Source organism: Plectropomus leopardus, chromosome 8 (genome assembly GCF_026936395.1).
Source record: "Plectropomus leopardus strain MGB_pleo_1.0 chromosome 8, ASM2693639v1, whole genome shotgun sequence".
NCBI classification, from domain to species: domain Eukaryota; kingdom Metazoa; phylum Chordata; class Actinopteri; order Perciformes; family Serranidae; genus Plectropomus; species Plectropomus leopardus.
Window position 1 is genome coordinate 6,530,298 of NC_142183.1, and position 22,447 is coordinate 6,552,744.

General features: G+C 38.4%; 1 protein-coding gene and 1 long non-coding RNA gene across 2 annotated transcripts in view; one reads left to right on the top strand and one right to left on the bottom strand.

Annotated features, from left to right (window-relative positions):
* LOC148188838 (uncharacterized) overlaps positions 1-22,447 on the top strand; it is a 148,655-nt gene that overhangs the window by 21,495 nt on the left and 104,713 nt on the right. The gene's annotated exons all lie outside the window — the stretch shown is intronic.
* On the bottom strand, positions 7,824-10,951 carry LOC121948083 (cathepsin Z-like). The gene is made up of 6 exons (XM_042493347.2): positions 10,745-10,951; positions 9,813-9,976; positions 8,915-9,094; positions 8,671-8,821; positions 8,312-8,474; positions 7,824-8,171 (listed from the first exon to the last, which is right to left on the bottom strand). Exons 1-6 carry the CDS (start codon positions 10,897-10,899, stop codon positions 8,046-8,048), a joined length of 939 nt encoding a protein of 312 aa, XP_042349281.1. The 5' UTR covers positions 10,900-10,951; the 3' UTR covers positions 7,824-8,045.

Sequence of the window (22,447 nt, forward strand, 5' to 3'; positions counted from 1 at the left end):
ATACAGTGTACATCTGGGAGAAGGTCTAATGGGGAATCTGTACAACTACAATGTGAAGCTGCATAACAAAACAACAGAAGATGTGCAGGGTCATTCAGTGCGTTTAAATGGGTAGATCATGCAAATTACAAAACACATCTCTTCACTCACCCCTAGTGGTTTCTAGCCAGAATTGTATTTGTGGGACTAACAGAAATGTGAAATGTATGCAGCTGCAGGCCCATTAATTTAGTTAATCTGCAGGACACAGGATCAGAGACTGTTTCATTGGAAGGAGGTAGTTTCGTAGTACACTGAAAATCTTTGTAATTTGGGTGAACTTACCCTTTAAAGTGAGTCTGAGTAATTGTTTGTTTTTGCATGTATTTTCCCCCATGTTTTATCAAGTTTTAAGTGCTAAACATTACAAATTTTCATTGAATATATATGCAAAAAAAGAATAGAAAATAATGAAGCAACCTTAGTACCCAAAAAAACCTCCTTACCAGTGCCATAGCAATTAAATTAGTTTGACGGATAGTGAACATGAACATGTTTTTAACACATTATAAAAACTGTATAATTGAAAATGTAAAGATCCAGTGTGTAAGATTTTGTGAATTCCTTCAGTGTTTATCACTCAGGAGTTTTTGCTGAGGGTTGAATTATCCATTGAGGTCTCTTCCTCTCCAAAACAAACAGACCAGGCGGTTTAAACCAGTAAATACAATAAATAAAGCAGTTTCAGTTACAAATCAGTGTTTTTTTCTGCTGGTGTTTGTTGCAAATGGGTTTCTAACGACAGTGGCCAATGTGAAAACATAAATAGTCCTGTCTGGAGCCAGTGTTTGGTTTGTCTACTCTGGGCTACTGTAAAAACATGGCAGTGAACATAATCTCCATATCTCTATGGAGATATAAATGCCATCTAGTGGTGAGACTGCAGATTGCAGTCAGCTGAAATTTATCCTGACGGATCTCCTTCAGTATTCATTGTTCAGGAGAGTTGTTGTTTTGTTTTTTTTTGTTGTTGTTGTTGTTTTACTAAATGGTCAATGATGAGTTTGTCCATTCTGGGCTACTGTAGAAACATGAAAGTTCAACGATTCCCTGTGTAGATATAAACGTCTCATTCTAAGGTGACGAAGTACAATTCTTATTTTCAGGTGATTATTTGCTAAAGAAAACTTCCTTATTGTATTATATTTCATTTCTGCCAATTTATTCTCATAAATCCTAAACACTGGACCTTTAATCCAGATTTTGCTTATTTTTTATGTATTCTATCTAAATCTGCCAGCTACAATTACACAAGATAAAGCAAAATAATAAATTAAAACACTTACGTTATATATCCCAAAACAAGTAGGGGGTGATTGGAATTTTTTTCAAAGGAATAATCCCTTGAGATGTACTATCTCATTTTCAAGGGGCTCCACAAAGAATATAACACAGTATAAACACAATTGGATAAAACATTAAGAAACAAAAGAAAGGGAATCATTAAATTATACGAAATATGACAAAAAACTAAACAGACAAAAAGTAAACAAGATTATAAAGGAAGATCATACACCAAACCAAACATCCGATGACTCATTCAATCAAGTGTTAATGTAAGTGACAGCATCCGATAAAACGGTTCTAAAACATAATCAATAGTGTGGAGGTGTCATTGTGGACTCGCGCTGCTTATCCTGTAATTGTGTCTCAATCACACTTATTTAGTTCAACTTTTATTTGATCTTTTTTTGGTAGGAATCTTTGGAAAACTGAGTCATATTTGGCAGTTGGGTTGTTCCCCTAAAAATGTGATTAATGAAATCCTGGCTGTGATCATGTTTCCTGTTTGAGAGCCCCGTCTTAAGAGAGCTTTTCTCACTGTAACTGAACACATCTGTTGGGTTACAAGTCTGTAAAGAGATATCCTGCTGTAGGTTACTTTGACAAAATGGACCGTGGTGCCTTGAGCTGTGGCTTTACTTGGAGGCACTGAGTTGTTGTTTAAAGCATGAAATCAGTCTGAAACACCAGCAGCATCACGGAGGACTGTGAGGGTTATTCTATGTGCCATAGATCTCCGATATGGCTGGAACCGGATATTTTTCAGCACCCAAAAGGCTGTCAGAGCTCCTCTTCTCTCTGTCCTTGTTATATAGGGCTGTGCCTAGAGAGGCCTGAGCATCTTCACTGGTCTCACAATTCAAATAAGATTCTACTATTATCATGTCAAATTGAGATGTTCCATTTCCAAAAAACAAAACTAACGCTTCTGCAGTTTAGCTGCCGCCTCTAGCAACAATCTTCTGCTCCAAGATAGATCGTTGAATGTCCTCAGTGTGGCAAATATCACAAACATGACTTGAGTCTAAACACAATATTTTAATGTCAACATAAATATTTTAACATTAAATTAATGATTGCTTCTAGGGCTGTTATAATACAAAGATATTAGAGGGTATGGAAATATAAGACTATATATCGTCTTAGATATTGGCTATAGTTATATTGTGGTGTGGAATAGCAGTGTTTTTTCCTTATTTTAAAAGTTGCATTACAGGAAAGCGATGTACTTTTCTCAGCTTATCAGCCAGTTCTACTTGTTTTAATGCTTGCCTTTACTCACTTATATCTACATTACTGATGATTATTGATCAAAAATGGAATTGTGTTAATATTTTTCTCACAGTACCAATAGTCATTCCTACAATATTGTCACATCAAAGAGGGAATTTGGTTAATAAAATGTAATACTGTTTGATTCTGTCTCCCAATTTTAGCATTAATGAAGTGCTTTTGAGGAGATTTAAAAATATCAAGGTATATATCGTGTATGGAGATATATCCTAAAATATTGCAATACAGATTTCAGCCTGTATTACCCAACCGTAGTTGCTACCAGAGGGTTGTTTTGAACTGTAGAGCTTTATTGTTACGTGGCTATAATGCGTTATGTGCTATCACTGCATCGATGCAGAATCATCCAAATCTGCATCGCGATGCATCCTAGAAATGATTAATTTCGACGCCCCTACATGGAAAGCTCATCTGCTGCTCTTGCACCATTTGTTTTCATTATGAAGAACCTGTTAGGAGTCTATAAATCCATACTGTCTATAATAATCCTGTCAATCAAATTGGAGCACATTGGCTCTCCATCAGCGATGGAAGTGATCCAGGTTTTAATTCTCCGCAGGGAATACGAGGCAGGCGTCGTAAACAGTGGGCTCACTGCGGGCCTCTGATCCTGTGATGAAGTGGGCAGCTCAGGAATGTGGAAGCGGCCCTCTTGAAACAATGATAACACGAGTGACTGGTGTTCTAATTAAAACTTCCAGGGGGAGGCTTGCAAGAACTCACTGACTCGCAAGGTTCACATCTATTTTTAAGGGATCTAATAAGAATGCGCTACCTTCGGAGACAAGAGTGATAAAAGCAGAAGAAAAGCACGGTTCAATGAGCTCCGATGTTTTTAGAGGCCATTTCTCTCTGTTCTGTGTGTTCAGCAAGTTAGTTTGAAATAGTATTGACTCGCTCATTGGATTTTCACTCCGGAGCGCCCCATTCAGCCTGGCTGCAAAATATGAATTTTATGATGAAGCATTAATAATTTATGTAATCGCCAATTCTTTTTTTGCAAGCCGGGGCAGATTGTGTGAGCAGATTCCTGTGTTGCTGCAGTGCAACTGAAATATTCATGTCCGTATTATTTCTTAATTTTGTTGTGACTAAGAGGGATTAATACTCATCCATTAACTAAAGCTAATTCTGCGGCCGCCTCGAGGTTGCATGAGTATATTGGACAAGGAAGTGAGATTAGCAGTGGAATGATGCATAACATCAGCAGGGCGGCTATGGCCTGTAAATCGATTTAAGAATCACACTGACTAAGTGATTGTTGTGTAAGTGTTTTTTTTGCTTGACGGGGGGAAAAACACAGATCATCAGGAAAAGTGGTGGCTGGCTGAGGAAGACACTTTGTTCTTAATGACCAGATCATATTTCCTGCGTGGGCTCATTAGCAGTATGAGACTTTCATTTACAATTTTTGTGCTCAAGATGTATTATGCAATGCAAATCGGCTCAGACGTGCCTTTTGCTGAAGTTAGGGGTATGATAATGTGTGATTTATACCATCCTGTGGAGCTAATCTGCTTCATGCATTATGATTACAATCAACACATTCTGTGCTGTGATCCTTGTGTTTTTGGCAGAGATGGGTCGCATTCAGGGAGCAGACTTGGCTCGATTCATATTTTACACGATAAATGAATGATTGATGTGCCATGCATGAAAAAATCTGATCCTTTTTTTCACACTTATTGCATCTGCTTATTCTGCTGCTAATAATTTAAATGCATCATTTGGGCATGTTTTGAATCATTAACAGCAGATGTGGTGTCTGTAACCTCTTAGGCTAAGTCAGAAAACACATTTTTATGTGAAATACTAGAATGTGTTTCTGTGGCTGTCTGGTTATCCTTCATTCTCTGTTGCTTATTTCATGAGGCAGGTTTCAGCAGCGGCCTTGGAGAAGCGAATGCATTGGGAGGGATTACACAAAGCGCACACACAGGGAAGCTTTCTGCATATTCCTACACTGCTGCTAGAGGCAGCTGCCAGGGATAAATCATTACAATGCCTTGCTCAAAGATACTTTAGAAGTGGATATTCCCTCCAACTCCATTTAAGCTGATAATCCAAACCTCAGCAGCACCAAAAGGCCTCAGTAATACTCTTTTCATACAACAACCACCCCCTCCATCTCCGTGTTTACAGAGCGACATATTGATCACGAAACAATACATAATGGGTTTGCAGGAATTTGCTGAAAAATCCATTTTGCCATATTGATTGCCATAATGAAGATGAATGCTGAATCACTCAGTATGAAAATGGCTCATGTGCATTTCCAACCTGCATTTTTCATATACATTTTTTTTTTTTTTGTCGCACCAGAACGACGGCTCTTTCTTTTCGAGCCCCAAGATTACCATGTGTTTTCATTCACAGCCATTAGAAGCTCTGTTTGTGATTATGCAAATGAGAAAACATGCAGGAAATTTAATCAGAACGCAAATTTGATTTCACGTGAAAGATTGCTTGAGGGTGGGGGCTCCATCGTGTAATATCGAGCAACCAAATTATGTTCAATATTTGTTTTCACAGTGGGCCTCTACTTGGACACGCCACAGCTTTATAGGCTTAAGGTTTCGCCTTGGTTTTGGAGGCTCCAAGTTAACAGCGCCGCATACGGTTTGATTATCCTTTGTTCTCCCCAGAGATGCTGAATGGAAACTGCAGTTAATGGGAAGCATTTCCATATCAGCAGAGAAGCACAGCAGCTTGTGTTTATGCATTTTTATTATTGTTGTGTCCCCCTGAACCAAATATCTAAGTGCTGCGTTTTCTTTTGTTCCCCAGCTGAACAGCAAGAAAATGGGCTCTTTGTAATTGCACATAAACTCAGAGGATGTCATTGTGGCGTTGTGTGTGCCACTGTAGATAACTGCTGATTAAAGTGAATGTTACTCCAGAAGCATGACAGAATTGAAACTAATAAAGCATGTCAGTCAATAAGGGAGGTTGGCTCTGTTTATCAAGCTCAGAGATGTAGAACAAACAAATGTCATCCGGCTTTTGAAAGAGACCGGCTCTGTTTAGTCGTCCTGCGACCTGAAGTCTGACGGTAATGACAGGAGAGCTGTTGTGTGTCATTCAAAACAGTCTCTGGAAACAATGGCTGTCACTGTGGAGCTCTAAAGCCTTGCCAATTTTGTATTTACACCCAGTACAACTTGACCTTGTTGTATCAATCTGCATGCAGAAGTACCTCTGGAGCAGATTTGTGCAAGTTTCCCCGGGAGATCTGAAGTTAATTTCACAACTTTTTAACAAATACTTGGAGCTGAGTGCCTTTCACTGAGTATAGGGCAGCAGCTTCAAAATGCAGGTTTGTGGGACACGTGGTCTCAGGTGTAGCAAGCCCTAAGGAATAGTTCACCCCAAAATGTAGTCAGTCACGAGCCTCACACACACAACCTGAACTTCAAATGAACATCCCATTTGCTACAAACATTGTGAGTGACCTCCTTTAATTCCATTTCAGTCTTCTTCCAAAATGAACCCCCTTGGTTCTGCCTTTTTGGGGGCACTCTGCCTATTTTTCACTTGAATTAAGTTATTGAAATAACTGGGGGTCAACAGATTATCACCCCGGCCGTTAATTGGGGCCAATATTTGGCATTTTGCACATTATCTGTATCGGTATTTTATTTTAATGACCACCGTTAAAATTAATTAAAAAGCGCAAAGAAAGTGTCAGCATGGACAGAACTTTTACTTCGTAAAGCATCAGAGCTCTTTTGTTTATTCATTATTTTCTATAAATTTTCACTTGACTTTATAAAAGAAAACGTTGCTGGGAACTTTATGATGTTCAAAGTTCCAGTTTTGAAAAAACATTTGCCAAAGGCATTTAGTTTATTGTTGGAGTTTGTTATTTTCCAAATTCTAATTCTGCACGTCTTTGGTGTGTGGTGGCACTTTATGCTACGAAATGCTTCTTTTAACATGTGGATCATCAAATAATGTATAATAAAAGGTATCAAATTAAGTACTCTATAGTTATTGGTATCATTTTACCAGTACGAGTACTGTATCCCCCACCCCCACACACACACACACAGCTGAAGCTGTTTATATGGCTTATGAAAATATTCCACTAATATTCCCATTTACATGCTGCTGTGCATACGCTGATCAGTGTGCTTTAACATGTCTTTAATTACCTAAGAATATGGAAAGGTGGACTTTCGTTCTTTTGCGTATGCATCTATACATCAGCCTACAGTAATGGCTAGTTGGCTAGCTGGTTTGTGTACAAGAATAAAAATGCTACTAAAACCCAAATAACATATCCCACACTTCTTGGGAAAATGCTACAGTTGGATAAAGTACCAGTTTGGAAAATCCAAATGTAATATGCTGTTTACGTAACCTGTATCAAATAACATTGTCATTCAGAATAATGGTGGAATATGAATGCTCATGTTGTCATCATTTACATACACAAAATATTAAAGTTTTTGCCCTTATTACAAAAAAGAATACTCCCAAGCTTTTAAATCCAGTGGATTTCATAGTGGATTTATTGTGCAGTTTGTAGTTTTTCCTATCGTGCAAGAAATCGGCATTGCTCACCTGTATACCATATTTTATGCTGTCCAGTATCTGCCCACTGTCCTTTGTGTGGGGCAACTGCTTTTGTGTGGTGATTGCATGCATTGGGTCAGCCTAGATGTCTCGCTAAATCTGGTGCAACCATGTTTTCATTTCTTGTAAATGATCAATTTGTTGCCCACTGTCCTTTTGATAAAGAAAACTGTTTATGTGGCTAATGAAAAACAATACGAGTACTCATTTTATATCCAGCCCCGCTCTGATGTTGCACATGCATTTTAGTTTCGTCATGAGCAGCAGTAGTTAGCTTGTGAATTGTTATGGTTTTGGAAGTTTTACCAAGGCTGAATGAAATAACCGTGATGATGTCACCAAGGTCATCTCATCTCAAAGAACCCCCAAAACCAGCATTAACTGAATGTGGTGGTTGAAAAATGAAAGATGCATAATGGAATATTGACTCATATTAGAGTTGTCTCAGCTGCTTTTGATTTTGAATTAACTCTTTTGTACCTCAATTGTAAAAGTGCAATACTTCACTGCTTGAGTACCCCTCAAAGTCATGAAGAAAAACTCCCAATAGTGTCCGTATGAGCATTATATGCAGCATGCCGTTGTAGCGATGGATCTTGCCCCTTCAGAGTCAAACAGCACAAAGTCACTTTAAAGAGTTTACAGTTATTTTATTTCACTGGCTTGAAAAATTGACCAATTCTAGTTGAATTGAGTGGGTGCAAATTGGGCCAACAGACAAAGTCTTTGAGCCGAGTGAGCACTGACGTCTTAGTTGTGAACTCTTATGTAAAACAGTCAGTGTACTGTGCATCTAAATTATGGTCGATTTATAAATTGGGTCAAATATAATTACACACAGTACTTGATTTCTATAGGTAGGTTGAGGGTACAATCACATCACCATACATGCAGTCTTCCTCCAAAGCCAGATTGTACTTGCTCCCGCTTCCTCCTTTGTAGGCACTTGTCACAATCTTAAACCAGCCTTTCTCACCCTACAGGGAGAAAAATCTCAAGGTCACTGATATTAAAGCAAGTGCGGCCACTGCGTTTCATTCCAGCATCCAATTTTTAAATGCCAAGTTAAAAGCTACTGAACCACACAAAATCTCAAGCTATTACGATGATGACTCACCCATGGTTCTCCCCAGGAGTTGCGGACTATCCAGTATTCAGTGCCGTTTTCTACCACCCAGCCTGCTACTGTCACAATGTGGTTGATGGACGGTGACTCGACGTACTCCCAGTACGGCCCCCCGGTGTACGCGTCGAGTTTCTCTGTGGCCATGATTCCACAGCTGAGGGAAGTGGGATTCAATTTATGATTTTAGGAGAGAAGAAACTATGGCATTTATGGCTTTTACAGGTAGATAATTTAAAGATATTAAGCATCCTTAAACTCAATACTGTAGGGAAATTTTGAAAGCTAAGAACATTTAAAATGCAGCATTAATGCAACAATCTGCAAAGACTATTAAAAGAACAAATTTCCACCTGATTGGTCCTCCAGTGTAGATTTCTGCCATCATGTCTTCCCGTCCACTAATAGCTCCATAGTCCCCTACTTTCCATAGAGTGTAATTCTGCACAGAGAAGCACTGCCCGAAAGTCATGCAAGTCCCACATGCATTGAATGGTTTGCATTCTGAGGGGAGAAAAAAGGAAAATCTTAAAAAAAAAAAAAAAAGGCTGTGCATTAACACTGAATAAAATACTGAGCGCACTTCTAAATTCTTACTTTGGTCAATTGCCTGGTAGTTGTTGCAGGTCTCATCAGGGATGCCATGTTTGTGGGCATACTCCCACACTCCTCGGTGGTCGCCTCCGTGACAGGTGCCCGAGTCAGAGCAGTCCACCACGTGTTGGACGGACAGATAAGCAGATGGCCACACTCCTTTCCTCCGGATGTTGATGCGATCTAGATGAGCAGAGAAGAGAAAATATTTCCCCACACATGCAGTATTTGTTTTGGATAAACTCAGCTCAAGTTGATTTGATATCACTGAAGATCCCATCTGTTATTTTGTCACGAGATTTAATCCGCATACTATTCTTGTGAAAAGTCAGATTTCCCCTTCTGATGCTTCGTCCAAATGGGCAAGCTCCAACTCAAACTACAAGTCAGCACCTGAGAGATGTTGCAGTCTGTTCACTGAATGCAAAAATATAATAATTATTACTTTAAAAAAACGGTTTACAAAAGTGCTTTGACGAACATATCAAAGGCAGTCAACCCCAGAGTTGATAAAAATTATTTTAGTCACTCAATAATGCCGAACAAAGACCAGAGCAAGAATTAAACAGGAGAATAGAATTAGAAACATGTTAGAAAAATTTCAGAAAATAAGGCAATAAACATTAATGACAATATTAATGATCAAGACAGATTAAAAAAGAAAGCTATAATTAACAAATTAAGATAAAACTTAAAAGCAAGTCTATAAAAAATTGGGTTTAAGTCTAAACAAAAAGCTCTGATCCAGGCTCGCGGAGAGCAAAGTAGCTTTAGTCAGTTACATGTCCATATGCGTGTTTAACAAAGCTAAAGTTTAAATTAAGGTTTCAACTTTAGGGTTACCCAGAAAATGTTTCCAATTTGGCTCAAACACAAACTTTAACGGTGGTAAAAAACTAACCTGCCATTGCACTGGTGCTGCCATGAGCCCAGCAGGAGCCGCAGTACTGAGGGATGTGCTGGTTACGAGTCGTAGAGGCGTAGTTGATGCCGTTGACGTTCCTCCAGTCCCAAGACTTTGGCAGCTCAGCGAGGTTTAGAAGTTCATGAGGACGAGCTGCAGTTCTAAGACAGACAGAAGATTGTCATTTTACAAGCAGTGAGCTTTTAAGGGCAGACAGTTCACAGCCTCCCCGTCGGTCTCTGAAACACACACCGTACACCTCAGGAAGGTTATTATGGTGAGGCAGAGAAAAACACAGCCAGGTATGCAAACTGTGCTTTGACAAGCCTCATCACAAATCTGGAGAGACTGAGGAATTTGGTCAAGTATGCACGTTGCAACCAATGCTAAAATTTATCCACAGCTCACTACTGAAAGAGGGGAATAAAATCAAGTCAGATGTGAGACAGATTTCATAAAACTGCAGAGACTGGACACTGAATGAAGCCAAGAACTGTAAACTCAGCTCTTATTGACTATTATCAGTTGTGCAAAGTTGAGTTTCTCAGGCACACTGATTTCTCTATTTACTGAAAAAGCTAAATTTAACCTGAGCCATCTGTTACAGAAAAATAATTAGTTCAAATAATTATTAGAGTTTTTCAGGGCAGAGTCTCTGGAGCAAAGTTAAGGGCACAAAACACCCTTAAGAGAATAGGGTTGTGTATCATTCAGATACCTTTTAAAAATCTGTTTACAGCAGCATATGAGTCAGATTTATCCTCATCAGAATCTCATATAAGAAATTATTAAATCCGATCTAAAAAGTCTTCAGACACAAAGGATGCTTTTTGGTACATTTTAATTCCTCTAAACCCCAACAAACCTCATCGAAAGCTGGATAAAGATAATAAAAAGGAGAAAACACAGAAACCAAAGAGTCAACTCACCTCACCCCAAAACCAGGTTTCCTTGGCACCGGCTTGTAACAGCTTGACCTCTCCCTAAAAAAGTGTTTTGCTGAAACAGCAAGTGTCAAGAGCATGAAATTAAAAATGCCAAACCGACACATGTTGAGCCACAGAGCACCAAACAGACTTAACATCAATTTGATGTGGTAAAAATACCTCCGTCGGACTCACCAACAGAGAGAGCAAACCTGCTGTCATCAAGTCATCAAGCTAATCAGGCTTTATTGATCTCACCTGAGATTTACTGTGACTCAGTGAATGAACACGTTCTGTCAGGGTCAGATTAGCTGAGCAGCTCATGCTGGCTGACTAATAGCCTGCTACTTCATTGACTATTCTTGAAACTGGCTTTGAAATACTCAATGCTGAGAGACCATGAAATGTTCTCAGTAATGCTCCCAAGCTGTATGTTTTCAGCCGTGAATTTAACATATGATGTTTTTCAGGAGTTGGATCTTTGATCTGTTGAATAATTTAGTCTCCTGATTGAACTTGTAATGATGTAACAAGATTTTAAATGGAAAAAAAAGTCAAGATAGTGCGCAAACAATGCCATCTTGCTGAGCAAATTCAGATGCGTTAAAATACAATCAAAACTATAATTAAAGAGAAAAAAAAAGCAATAGATAAAAGAAAATAAAAAATGCCTGGCATTTTTATGTTTTTCAATCTGCAGAGCTTTTACTCACAATTTGATTTTGTTGTTGATTTGTTTTTTACTGTGCTGTATTTTGGTTCATAATTGCCTGTTTATATTTCACCCATTTATTTATTTATTTATGTATCACATGCCCTCTATTGTTGTTTTAACCATTAGGACTTGCTTTAATATTTAACACACTCATATTGCTCTGTGCACAAAATACGCTTTTCAAAATCAATATATATTATAAATTAATATTATTTTTTACTTTTTTAAACAACATCAGTCCTTATTATATATAAAATATTCATTATTATTGTCATTTTCTGAGTTTTAAGCCTTTAAATGCCAGGTTTTTGTCAGGATGCCGTGTGTTTTTTAGATTTAAAAAAAAAAACATACAAAAATGAATTATTTTCCATACACTACATGCAAAGTTGATTTTTTAAATAAATATATTATTATCACAGCCTGGGATCTGTCAGTGATTTGCTGTTTGAGGCAGTGAGGCTCCTTGGAGCACCTGCTAGTCTGTGCTCACTTTTTTCTCTAATAACTTAAAAACTGACACTCAGAAGGTTTTCTCCGTCTCTTCCTCTTCTAAGCAAATGGACCCTGTGACTGAAAACAGTACAAACACCAGATAAAGCAGTTTTGCATAAAATCAGTGTTTTGCAGATGCTGTTCATTGTGAAAGGGCTGCTAACTACGATGGCCAACACGAAAACACAATGACCCCATCTAGAGCCAACAGTGTTTGGTTTGTCCCTTCTGGGCTACTGTAGCAACATGTTGGTGCAACATAGCAGATTCTGGGGATGAGGAGCGGCTCCCTTTGTGGTAAAAAAAAAAGCCTCATTCTGTGTAAAGAAAACCACTGTAGTTCTTATTTTCAGGTGATTATACACTAAAGAAAACATACTTAAGCTATAATGTTCCATTTCTGCCAATATATCCCCCTAAATCCTACTCACCAGACCTTTAAGTCAGTGGACTTTTCTTGCCAAAATACCATTTTGATTATATTTATGGAAGTCAAAAGTACAACACATTGACTCCAATTTCGTATCATTTTGAGGGCATTTATATTTTGGAGTAGCTATGATTTGAAAATTAAGCTTCAGATACACTACCAGTTTAAATCTTTCGGAGCCTTAGTTGGTAAACATAAACACTGCATAAATGCAGTTTTTGGTTGAGAATTTAAGTCCATTAATTCAAAAAATATCTCTCTTCTAAAGCTGTTTTCAAAGTTATATTGATGCATTGATCCTTGACAGAAGCTCATTATTATGTTGCCTCATTCCCACATTTCACTCTGTCTTTTTGTTTATGCTCTTAGAGCCTCTGTGATAACAAAGACTTTATCAGGCTTCACTGTGAGACTGCAAACAGAGCATGATACTAATTGACTGCCTGCCATCCTCTCCCATCTGCAGGAATAGAAAGCCATATTTAATGCGTTGATTAAAATCTAATCCCTCCATGTGAGTCGGAGATGAAAGTAATTTTCGTGTAATGGAGACTATTAATATTTAGATATAGAAAGGAAACCAGATCCCAGCTTTGCAATCAGCTGGAGGATGGTAAATGATATCTAAGGCTGCCAGTGAGCTGGAAACCAGAGCCAGCAATGCAAATAAGTTTGACTCTTTTCCAATTTGCATTTTTCTTCCTTTCTTCTCGCATGTAAATGTATATTTTTCATATTTTTCTTTCCCTCTTTGTCGTTTTACTTATAATAAAACACTCGCTGTTATCATGAATTAGGCTTTTTACCATTTATCTGCAAAAATGAATGTCTTTTTAATGTGATAGAGTACAATTTAAGGGGTAAATTCTATATTGCTTTCAACTTGCACCCTATTTTCTCATGTCTGTGTTTGGGAACAACTAATAAGTACAATATTTAAAAAAAAAAAAATGTAAGTCCTGGATTGAGCAAGAGGGCAACTTCATGCTGTAATGGAGCCATACAGGGCATGTGTGCACCATCAGTTTACGTCCGCTGAAAGTGCTTGTTTTTGCCAGATTGGCTCAGATTGTTATTTTAAGTTTCTGACATTATGGAAAGGATCCCCACAAGGTTTACTTTTTTGTAAAAGAGTAAGTTTGTTTGATCAGAAACAGCCAAGAAATCACCATCACCAAAGCCACCAAACGCCATTCAATGAGCAGCAGTTTGATATTCGTAAAGCACCCTTCATTCAAACTTAACGAAAACAAAATAAAACTAACAAAAAACATCACAAACTCACATCAAAACATCAAAACCCCACAAAAAGCACCTCGGTTTGGCTTTCTATTTTTCCAATAATCATGAACTCTGGTTTGGCAGAAATAAACCCTTAGATTTGAAAATATGCTGGCTCTGCACACACTTAAATTGCTGTTTATGTAACCCTTTGAAACCTCAGCGAATCAGCTTGATTTCTTTCAAAAATAAGGGAAGAAGATGACAATCAACTAAATAAGTGATGGACAAAAAATTACCAAGAACTTGATAAAAAGTTCCAAGAAAATTACCCAAAAATAAGCAATGAAAAAAGAAAGAAAAGTAAAAAAAAAAAGAAAGAAAAAGAAACAAAAACAAGAAAATGACCTCAAGAAAGTGAAAAAATAAATAAAAGTCTGTAATATAATTTAAAATTTGTAAATTAAGACAATCATAAATATAGTTTTCCAGACATTTTTCCCCTCAGTTATTGATCCCTGTCCCTTTTATTTACTGTTGGCCTGGGGTTTTTAACATGGTTTGGGCCTCTTAGTCCCAGTAACGGGAACTCCATGCTACAGTAAACAGTGATATTTTAGACAGAAGTGTGCTTCCAACTTTGTGGCAGGACTTGACTGCACAGAGCACTGACCTCAACCCCATCCAACACCTCTGAGCGTCAGCTGTGAGCCAGGCCTTATCATCCAGCATCAGTGTTGGACCTCACTAATGCTTTTGTGGCTGAATGGGAACAAATCCCTGCAGCCCAGTTACAAACCTTTGTGAAAGCTGGAAACCAGAAGAGTGGAGGTTGTTATACTGTGGCAGCTGAAAATTAAAAAGTTTAGAATTTTTTTATAGGATATTGAGAAAATTGGATGTTCAACCTTTCGAAAGGTTTTAGCCTTTGACGCAAACATCCTATTGATGCAGCTGTTGTTTTCTACCTTCATCTACTGATACCGGTGGTGGTGTTATAGTAAAACTAAAATGTCCAAACAGCAGAAGACTTTTTAGGACTCTGCTGTCATGTCTTTAGTATTTTTTGTATGTTTTCTTGAAAGCTTATAAATACGGGTGAAACTGAGCAGTACTACCAATAACTGTGAGGACAGTGTGGCTCAAGCAAGACATGACCATATGAGATGACAAAGTCACTTGAAAAATGGCATAACAGAACAAATCTGGAACATTTTGTAAGGAATTCTCTGTCCACATGTTACAATATATTTATTGCTCTCTGTTAAAAGTTACGTGTCTACTAGACTACGGCAGTATCACGGTATTGTGGTATACCAAGGTATCTAGAAATCCTGAAGACATATTTTTCAATACACTCATAAATACAGCTGCTCCTCCTCCTATTAAACTTGTTGTATGTAGTGCACAGCACACACCACCAGAGCTCATTCTCCGGTCTCTACTTGTGCATCAGGCAGCTGAGCTGAAAAACACTGCGACATCTTGTGGTAGTGGCTGAATAAGTTACAGGACTGTAAACAGCTGGCAGCCAGGAACAGCATGTTTTGTACATCTAACTTGGTGAATTAAGGAATTTATTTCAACCATACTGGAGCTGGTTATCATTGGAACAGTGGACTTACTATTTAGTTTACTAGCAAATGCTTTGGATGAATTTTATTTTGTTTCTGTTGAGTTTGAATGAGGTGTGTTTTATGATTAATTAATGTCTCATCAGTCATGAGAGAGAGAAAGTTAAATTCAAAAGGTGTACTGTTGTATTTCTCTGTTTAATGAGGAAAATGAAAAATCTAGTGGATGTACCTGTGTCACCATAAAGAAGTACACTGGCAATTACAGTAACATTGTTTGGAATAAACTGATGTATACTAGTACATAAAGGAAATATCAATGAGCCCTAACTCTATTCTTGTATAAGGATGTATCTTTCCTTTGATGCAAAACACAACATGAGATTCAAAACTTTATGACTCTTAGTTGATATTCATGCTTTAGGGTTCAGTTTAGGATTTGCACCCATATGTGTCTAGAAAACTAAAGCAGGCTGGCTCAGAAAATCGAAATTTGACTCTGCAGCCACAATGTTTGCTTGACAGCATAAATTGGGTAAAATATATTGATAGACGTTATTTGGAAATATAGTGCAAAATAGATGGGAAAATCTCCACTACTACTCAGTGCTACTCAACACAAACATTAGGGTGTAAACCTTAGAAACCTCAACATTTTCCACATCCTGTTTTTATTGTGCTGCATCTCGTCATTGGCTCGCTGTAAAAAACACATCAGACCCAAGTTAATCCGCAACTCCTTCACCAACATGATGGCTTGTTACAGCAGCTATCAGTGTGATATTTCCATGATTGGCATCGTTAGCTGCCTTCACGAGCGTGTCCCCTTCCTCATTAGCATCAGCGGTATCATTTGTGTGCTCACCGGCCAGGTGATTGATCTGTGTATGTGTGAGTGTGCTGCGTGTGGACCTGTGAACACTGAACTGTCGGTGAGTAAGTCCGTGTGTGTGCATGTGGGGGAGATAATATCCGTGTTCACTGATCCAAGTGAAACTTAGAGGTCAGTTTCTCTGGCATTTCCTCAGGAAGATATCTCGCCCCCACGTATTCTGCACTCACCTGTCAGCTGTCATAAAGGAGTGAACGTCAGATAACTGGATGGTTCACTCAAAGGAGCAGCCAGAGGGAGGTTTATACAGGCAGCTCAAATCAATATTTTTCACATATTGTATTGATAGAGAAGGGAAACAGGTGCAACCCCGTGTTTAAAGTCAGATTTAAAGATAAAATTAAATAAAACATGTCTGTTTACCCATATTTTAGTCAGTTTTTCTTGTAAAATATAACGTTTGCTCCCAAACTGCTTGTTTTCTGTGGTTTTAGTTGAAATAAAAATTGCAAACAAAAATTCTACCATATTTCAAATAGGGCGTGCCAGTGCAAATTGATTGGAATTATATCCATAAAGGCCAAAACAAGAGGTGGCGAGGAGAAACACTGTAGTATGACTGCAGACGTTGGGTTGGTGAGTGGGTCTGATGGAGCACCTCTGACATTCATATCCGAAAATGTGAAAAAAACTGACACTCTAGCCAGCGTGCTGCACCTGTTATCCTCTCGCTATGTTTATTGGCAGATTGCAAACTAAAAGAAGAAAAGGTGCATACCACCTACTTATTGGAGTGGGCAGATTCTGTGCTTGTTATTTAATTTATTAGACTGATATATATTGTGCATTGTGCATATATATCTTGTATCCCTTGTATCCTTTGTGCAGATATTACAGAGACTTAAACGCTGACAGTTGGCGTAGAAAGTAATTTTTGGAAAACTGCCAAATATACATTTTTTTGTTTGGGTTTGGTCTGCAACTCTCAACATGCAAAGACAGCAAAGTAAGCTATTATGTCACTTACTTATTTTCAGTATTAAAAATGTTCACTCTAAGACACTGTGGCTTTATTCCATTGGCTCTTATATATTCATTTTTTAAAATGTATGCACATCATTTCTGGTATATCTAAAAATTCCCTCATTGTGTTATGTCCCTGCTTAAACCAGAAATACTCTACATCATAACAGAAACAAGACAGCATGAGAATGTCCTTAAATGAATCAATACAACCAATATAAACAAAAAGTTAAAAGTATAAAGTTACATTGTTTTTGAGGGGTCTGTAAATCAATGGAGACATTTTTTGAATGTCAAAAAAACACTGTGAAATGATTTATTTTACTATCAGGATATGATTCATTTGGTCCAAAGAGCCACGCATTTCTCACAATAATGTTGGGTCTCGTCTCCAACACTGTATCCAGTTATCTTTGCACAAACACGCTCTCTCCAAAACAACCAACAAATTCTGCATTGATCATGTAGTAAGGGACGTATCAGGATGCATTCGTATTTACATTAAAAAAGATACGTGGTGAAATGCATCCCAGTCCACTTCAGCATCCGGACTGAGTGATCAGATCACAATCTTCATGGTCCTCACACTTGTATTTAGCGCTGTTCTCTTGTGATCGGATCACGCTAGTTGCGTGTTAATAGCAGGTGCAAACAGGCTCCAAAGGTCGACTGGCAGGGCCAAACAGAGCCAAAGTGATTGAGAGCGAAATGTGAGTTAATTGCAAAACTTTGCAACTAGTTTCATCATTATATTATTCGAGTCAAAAACAGTCATCAGGCCTATGACAATTTAATTTGCCTCAGTGAATTTTAATCCATTTCAAGGTGACATTGTCTTAAAAAGACATTAATTTAATTGAAAAAATATCCTCGAACTGTCTGATTTATTCAGAAACAAGGGAATTGATTTCGTTGTGTTGCACAATGTTTTATACTTACTCACTCACTCACTTTTATCTTACGGCTGTTTCTTAACCCTTGAGCACATTGGTTTGATTTCTTGCTAAAACAAACGGAGAAGGATATGAGCGACTTAAAAAGACATGGCCCAAAACATAGCCAGAGATTTGTAATATATATATATATATATATATATATATATATATATATACATATATATATATATATAAATATTTCAAGAAAATTACTTGAAAATAAGCCAAACAGATGATGAAAAAAGTAAATAAACACACAAAATGACCCCAAAAAAGTGATAAAATTTGTTTTTAAATTTAAATAAATATTTATAATAGTTATGAATATAGTTTTATGGGCATTTTTTCTTTTTTTTAATTTTTAATTTGCCCCCCAAAAAAACTAACAAAAAATACATAACACTAACTTTCAGGGCTTATTCCTGTGACCTCTCACTGGTTTCTTGCAATATTTTTTGCCAAGTAGCTCACTGCCTTTTTCCACTTGTTTTTGAAAGAAACAGATACATTTGCTTTAAAACAGCTTGTAAAATGCATTTAAACACAGCACAAACTGATGTCAGTCCAGGTTGAAAAGGATTAACTGATGGCATTTGTTGGAATTGTGGAAATAATTTGATACTGTATATTTTCTATTTTGGATTATTTTTTTTTTTACTTAGTCTTTAGGGGCAACTTTTTTCACTTTCTGAATTCATTAGCTCACCTGAGAGTATGGTTTTAAGACCCTGCATTGGATTAAATGACTTGGTTTATAGTGTAGACCTCTTGTCGTCTCAAAAGCGACCGCATTTTCCAGTTGAGGAGATTTCAAAGGCTCTGTACCGAGCTCCTGCCTCTCCAGTGGAACCACCTGTCCACCCGGACCAAATCCCTCAGCCTCAAAGTTCACCGTCGGGGGTTTCGTCACCCAGCAAGCGATTTCACATTCGATTGGCTCAACCGATGCTAACAAAGCTGCAGCGATGACAGACTTGTTAAGTTCATTTCAGCCATCGCAGTCATAAATGCTTTTTAATAGAGAAAGCATTAGAATATGGTCGGAGGACTTAAACCTAAGGATTGGGGGTTCAGAGGAAACCCAGTGATCTTTAGCAGTCGTGTCAGAAAGCCGATAATGTCAGCGGCCCCTGTGGTTCAGGAGAAGTTGGGCGGATAAGAAGGGTTAAGCAGACAGGAAGACTGAAGTTACTGATGCTAAATCAAATGCATCCATGTGGTCAGATAATAATTAATACAGAGTGGACACAAAAATATCTGAAGAACGTGGATTTATTAAATAATTGCTTTACTTGGAACTGTAGATGCAGACAAACTGTGGATCTCACAAACCCTAAAAAAGAACGCCATTATTACAATCGTGATTAGTTGAGATTTGATGATAACACAGTATGAAGTGCAGATCCAGAGGGACAGACACATTGCACTTTATGTTTTTGCGTAATAACTTTTTGACCATGATGTGTTGTTGTAGTGTTTCTTTTGTGGCTTTTTCTTTTGTTCAAGGTTAAATCTGTCAGTAAAGGCTACAAACACTTCTGCTTACACATTTTCAGTGATGAGGTGGTTAGCACGATAGCCTCACAGCAAGAGGGTCCCCGGTTTAAAATCAGGGTAGGTGGATTCAAACCTGTAGTGGGGTTTCAAAGTGAAAGTACCCTGACAACATCTCTGTCGACGTAATCCCTTCAGTTTTTGACACAAGGCATTTTATTGTAAAACATTTGCAGGACCGTGCAATAATACTGCCAGCATGAACACCGTGAGCGTGCAAGACACTGCAGTTTGGCTGTCATGTGATGCTCACACATGCAGTGTGTTCCAGTCAGAGCGTCTGACACAGGATAAAGAGCAAGAAAATCCAAATACGGAGGACGTCAGGGTGGATGGATGGATCAAACAAACACAGGACTTTTTTCCAGGAGACCACTGTTCGGGTCCCAGGTGATACCAAACATCCACACCATTTTAACACTAAACCTCATCAAATAGTTTTATTGCCTAAATCTAAAGTAGTTTTGGTATTGAAAAATTTCCTGTGACACTCGGTTTATTTTTGAAAAGAAACAGTAATGAGCTAAAACTGAGGGGTCCAAAACTGATGCTGGAGATTCCTATAGCATCAAATTGTAAAGCTTAGGGGCACTAACCAAGAATCAGTATTTGATGCATTTAAATGTTGAAATAACATAGTTAAGACTTGCATGCCTCTGTGCTTTTACGCACTGAGTGCTTTAGCACTTTGCTGTATAATTAAGTTGTTCAGAAATGCAGATGAGTAAAGAAATCTTGGGGTGAAAGCACTGATGTGAAATCATATTTCCACTGAAGCAATCATTCTTGACATCGTCGTATCTTTGGAGTCTTGCTGTAGTGTTTCTGCTCTGCACTTCCATCAAACAGTCGGAGCAGCTCTGTGACGTCTTCCTGTGGCTCTTCTGTTAATAACGTTTGAGATTCTGACAGAGGTGCTCTTTTCTCTTCGTGCCTTCTCCGTCATTGTTGTTCTGTTTATTAGTCGCTCAGCAGCACCTCTGGGCTTGCTGTGTTTATTGATTGGTTGATTGGTTTGTTTACGTTTAAACACTTTTTTTGCTGCATGCACGCTGTTTGGGGAAATCGCAGTGTGCACTGTTCAGCTGTACAGAGCCCTGCAGAAGGGAAATACAATGTGCACTCATGTACCAGGCCGAGATGTCAAAATCAATGTTGTTTCATTCCTTCCAATCATTCACCCCCTACCCTCATCTTTTCCGCTCCAGCACCTAAAAAAAGTGCTAGCGTTTTAGTTACTGTCAAGAAATGTACAAGGCCTCACAAAAATCACCACTTCCTGTTCGCTGGAGGATTTTTCCAAGGAAATATACCAATCTTAAGACTTATATGACCTGGACTAGGATGAATCACGTTGTGTTTGTCAGTGATGCAGAGCAGCAAACAACGCGGCTACATTATCTTTCCTGAGTATCGTCTGTCAGATGCTACTTAAGCCCGCAGGCCAGGCCATCCTCTGGAACATTTACTGTTTATTTGGCTGTGCAGCCCTGCAGAACTGAGCCCCGTTGGGAACAAAAGGTCACCTGACACATGTGAAGCCTGTGTTTTGTGTATTCCAGCTCTTGCATGTCCACCTCTGTGTGCTTTTATCCTCCTAGCACTCTCTTTTCAGGCCCCTGGAGACTGAAAGCACATCCCCGGAGCACAAACTGTGGATGTTATGAGTTTGCTTAGCTCTCCTGTCTATAGGCTTACCTTACCTTGAATTTCCTCTTTTTCTCATTTAGCTGGTATTTCGCTTGTGTTGCCACCAGCTCCCCCCTTCTGTGATGTAATTTTTGTCAAACAAGTCTTTCAAAGTGGAGAAAAAGAATCTGAAAACGGAGGGCTATGCCTGAATGGTTGATTCCCGCTAATCCCTTGACTGAGCTGCCCCCTCCTATGGAGTCAATGTATAGTTGTGCATGCACAGATTCTCCACCGTAAGGTCACATTTGTTTGGCTGGCTGGATCACCACCACAGAGGACTAATCCTGCAGAATTAGTCCATTCAGCAACCACCTCTTGACCAGAAGGCACTGGCCATTAAAATGGTTACCAAAGGAATGCCTGAGTCCTTTACAAAAGGTTTTTTTCTCTGTCTCTCAGTCTGTAAGGTAAAGGTAGCCCACAGAGTGAGTTACAGTTCCTTCAGCTCAGTTTGAAGCCCCATGTGGCAGATTTCATTCTGCACATTGATTGTGCTTATTAAACATTTAGAGAGCCTAATTGGAGCTTGTGCAGGCTACATCCGCTGTGCTGTGATAATGAGGGTTTTTTTTTTTCTTGTTCCAAAATGGTGCAGCTGAAAGAGCTTTGATTTTATTTTTGCGAATCAGAATTATCTAGTAGTGATCTTGCTTTGTGATCCAGAAGAGCACAACTACAAAAGGTTTCTTCAAAAGCTTTTAACACCTTAAGAGCATGCCTGCCCTCGGCACAAAGAAATACAAAGTCTTCTTGCACAAGGACATGTCTTTCCTTTCTATTCCATGATACACGTTATCAAGATGCCACATTAGATTACTCCTTTTTTTTTTCCAAATTGAGATCCAATTCAAGCAAGAGCTATCTCACCACCTTGAGTGGTCTTGACAGAAGCAATTTCCTAGTTCTAATCGAAAGATTTCTTCATTGGTACAATCTGCTAAATACCAGAGCGGGCACACAGCAGCACCAGATGTGTCCCGGCGTCCCCAGAAACACTCGAGCTTATTTGTGTTTGGAGACTTGCAAAGAGGCACGGGGAATATGTGGCGAATTTTAATTTTAGGTTAATGAATGTGTAGATGCATTCAGGTTGAAAATTATTCTGTTCCCTTGTGCTGGATCACCTTTGCTGCTAAATTACTATCACAACAAAAAAACTCTGACATCTCCTTGTACAAAATACATTCTGGCAATAAAAGTACAGCTTGATGATTCTGAATAAAATGAATGCTGCA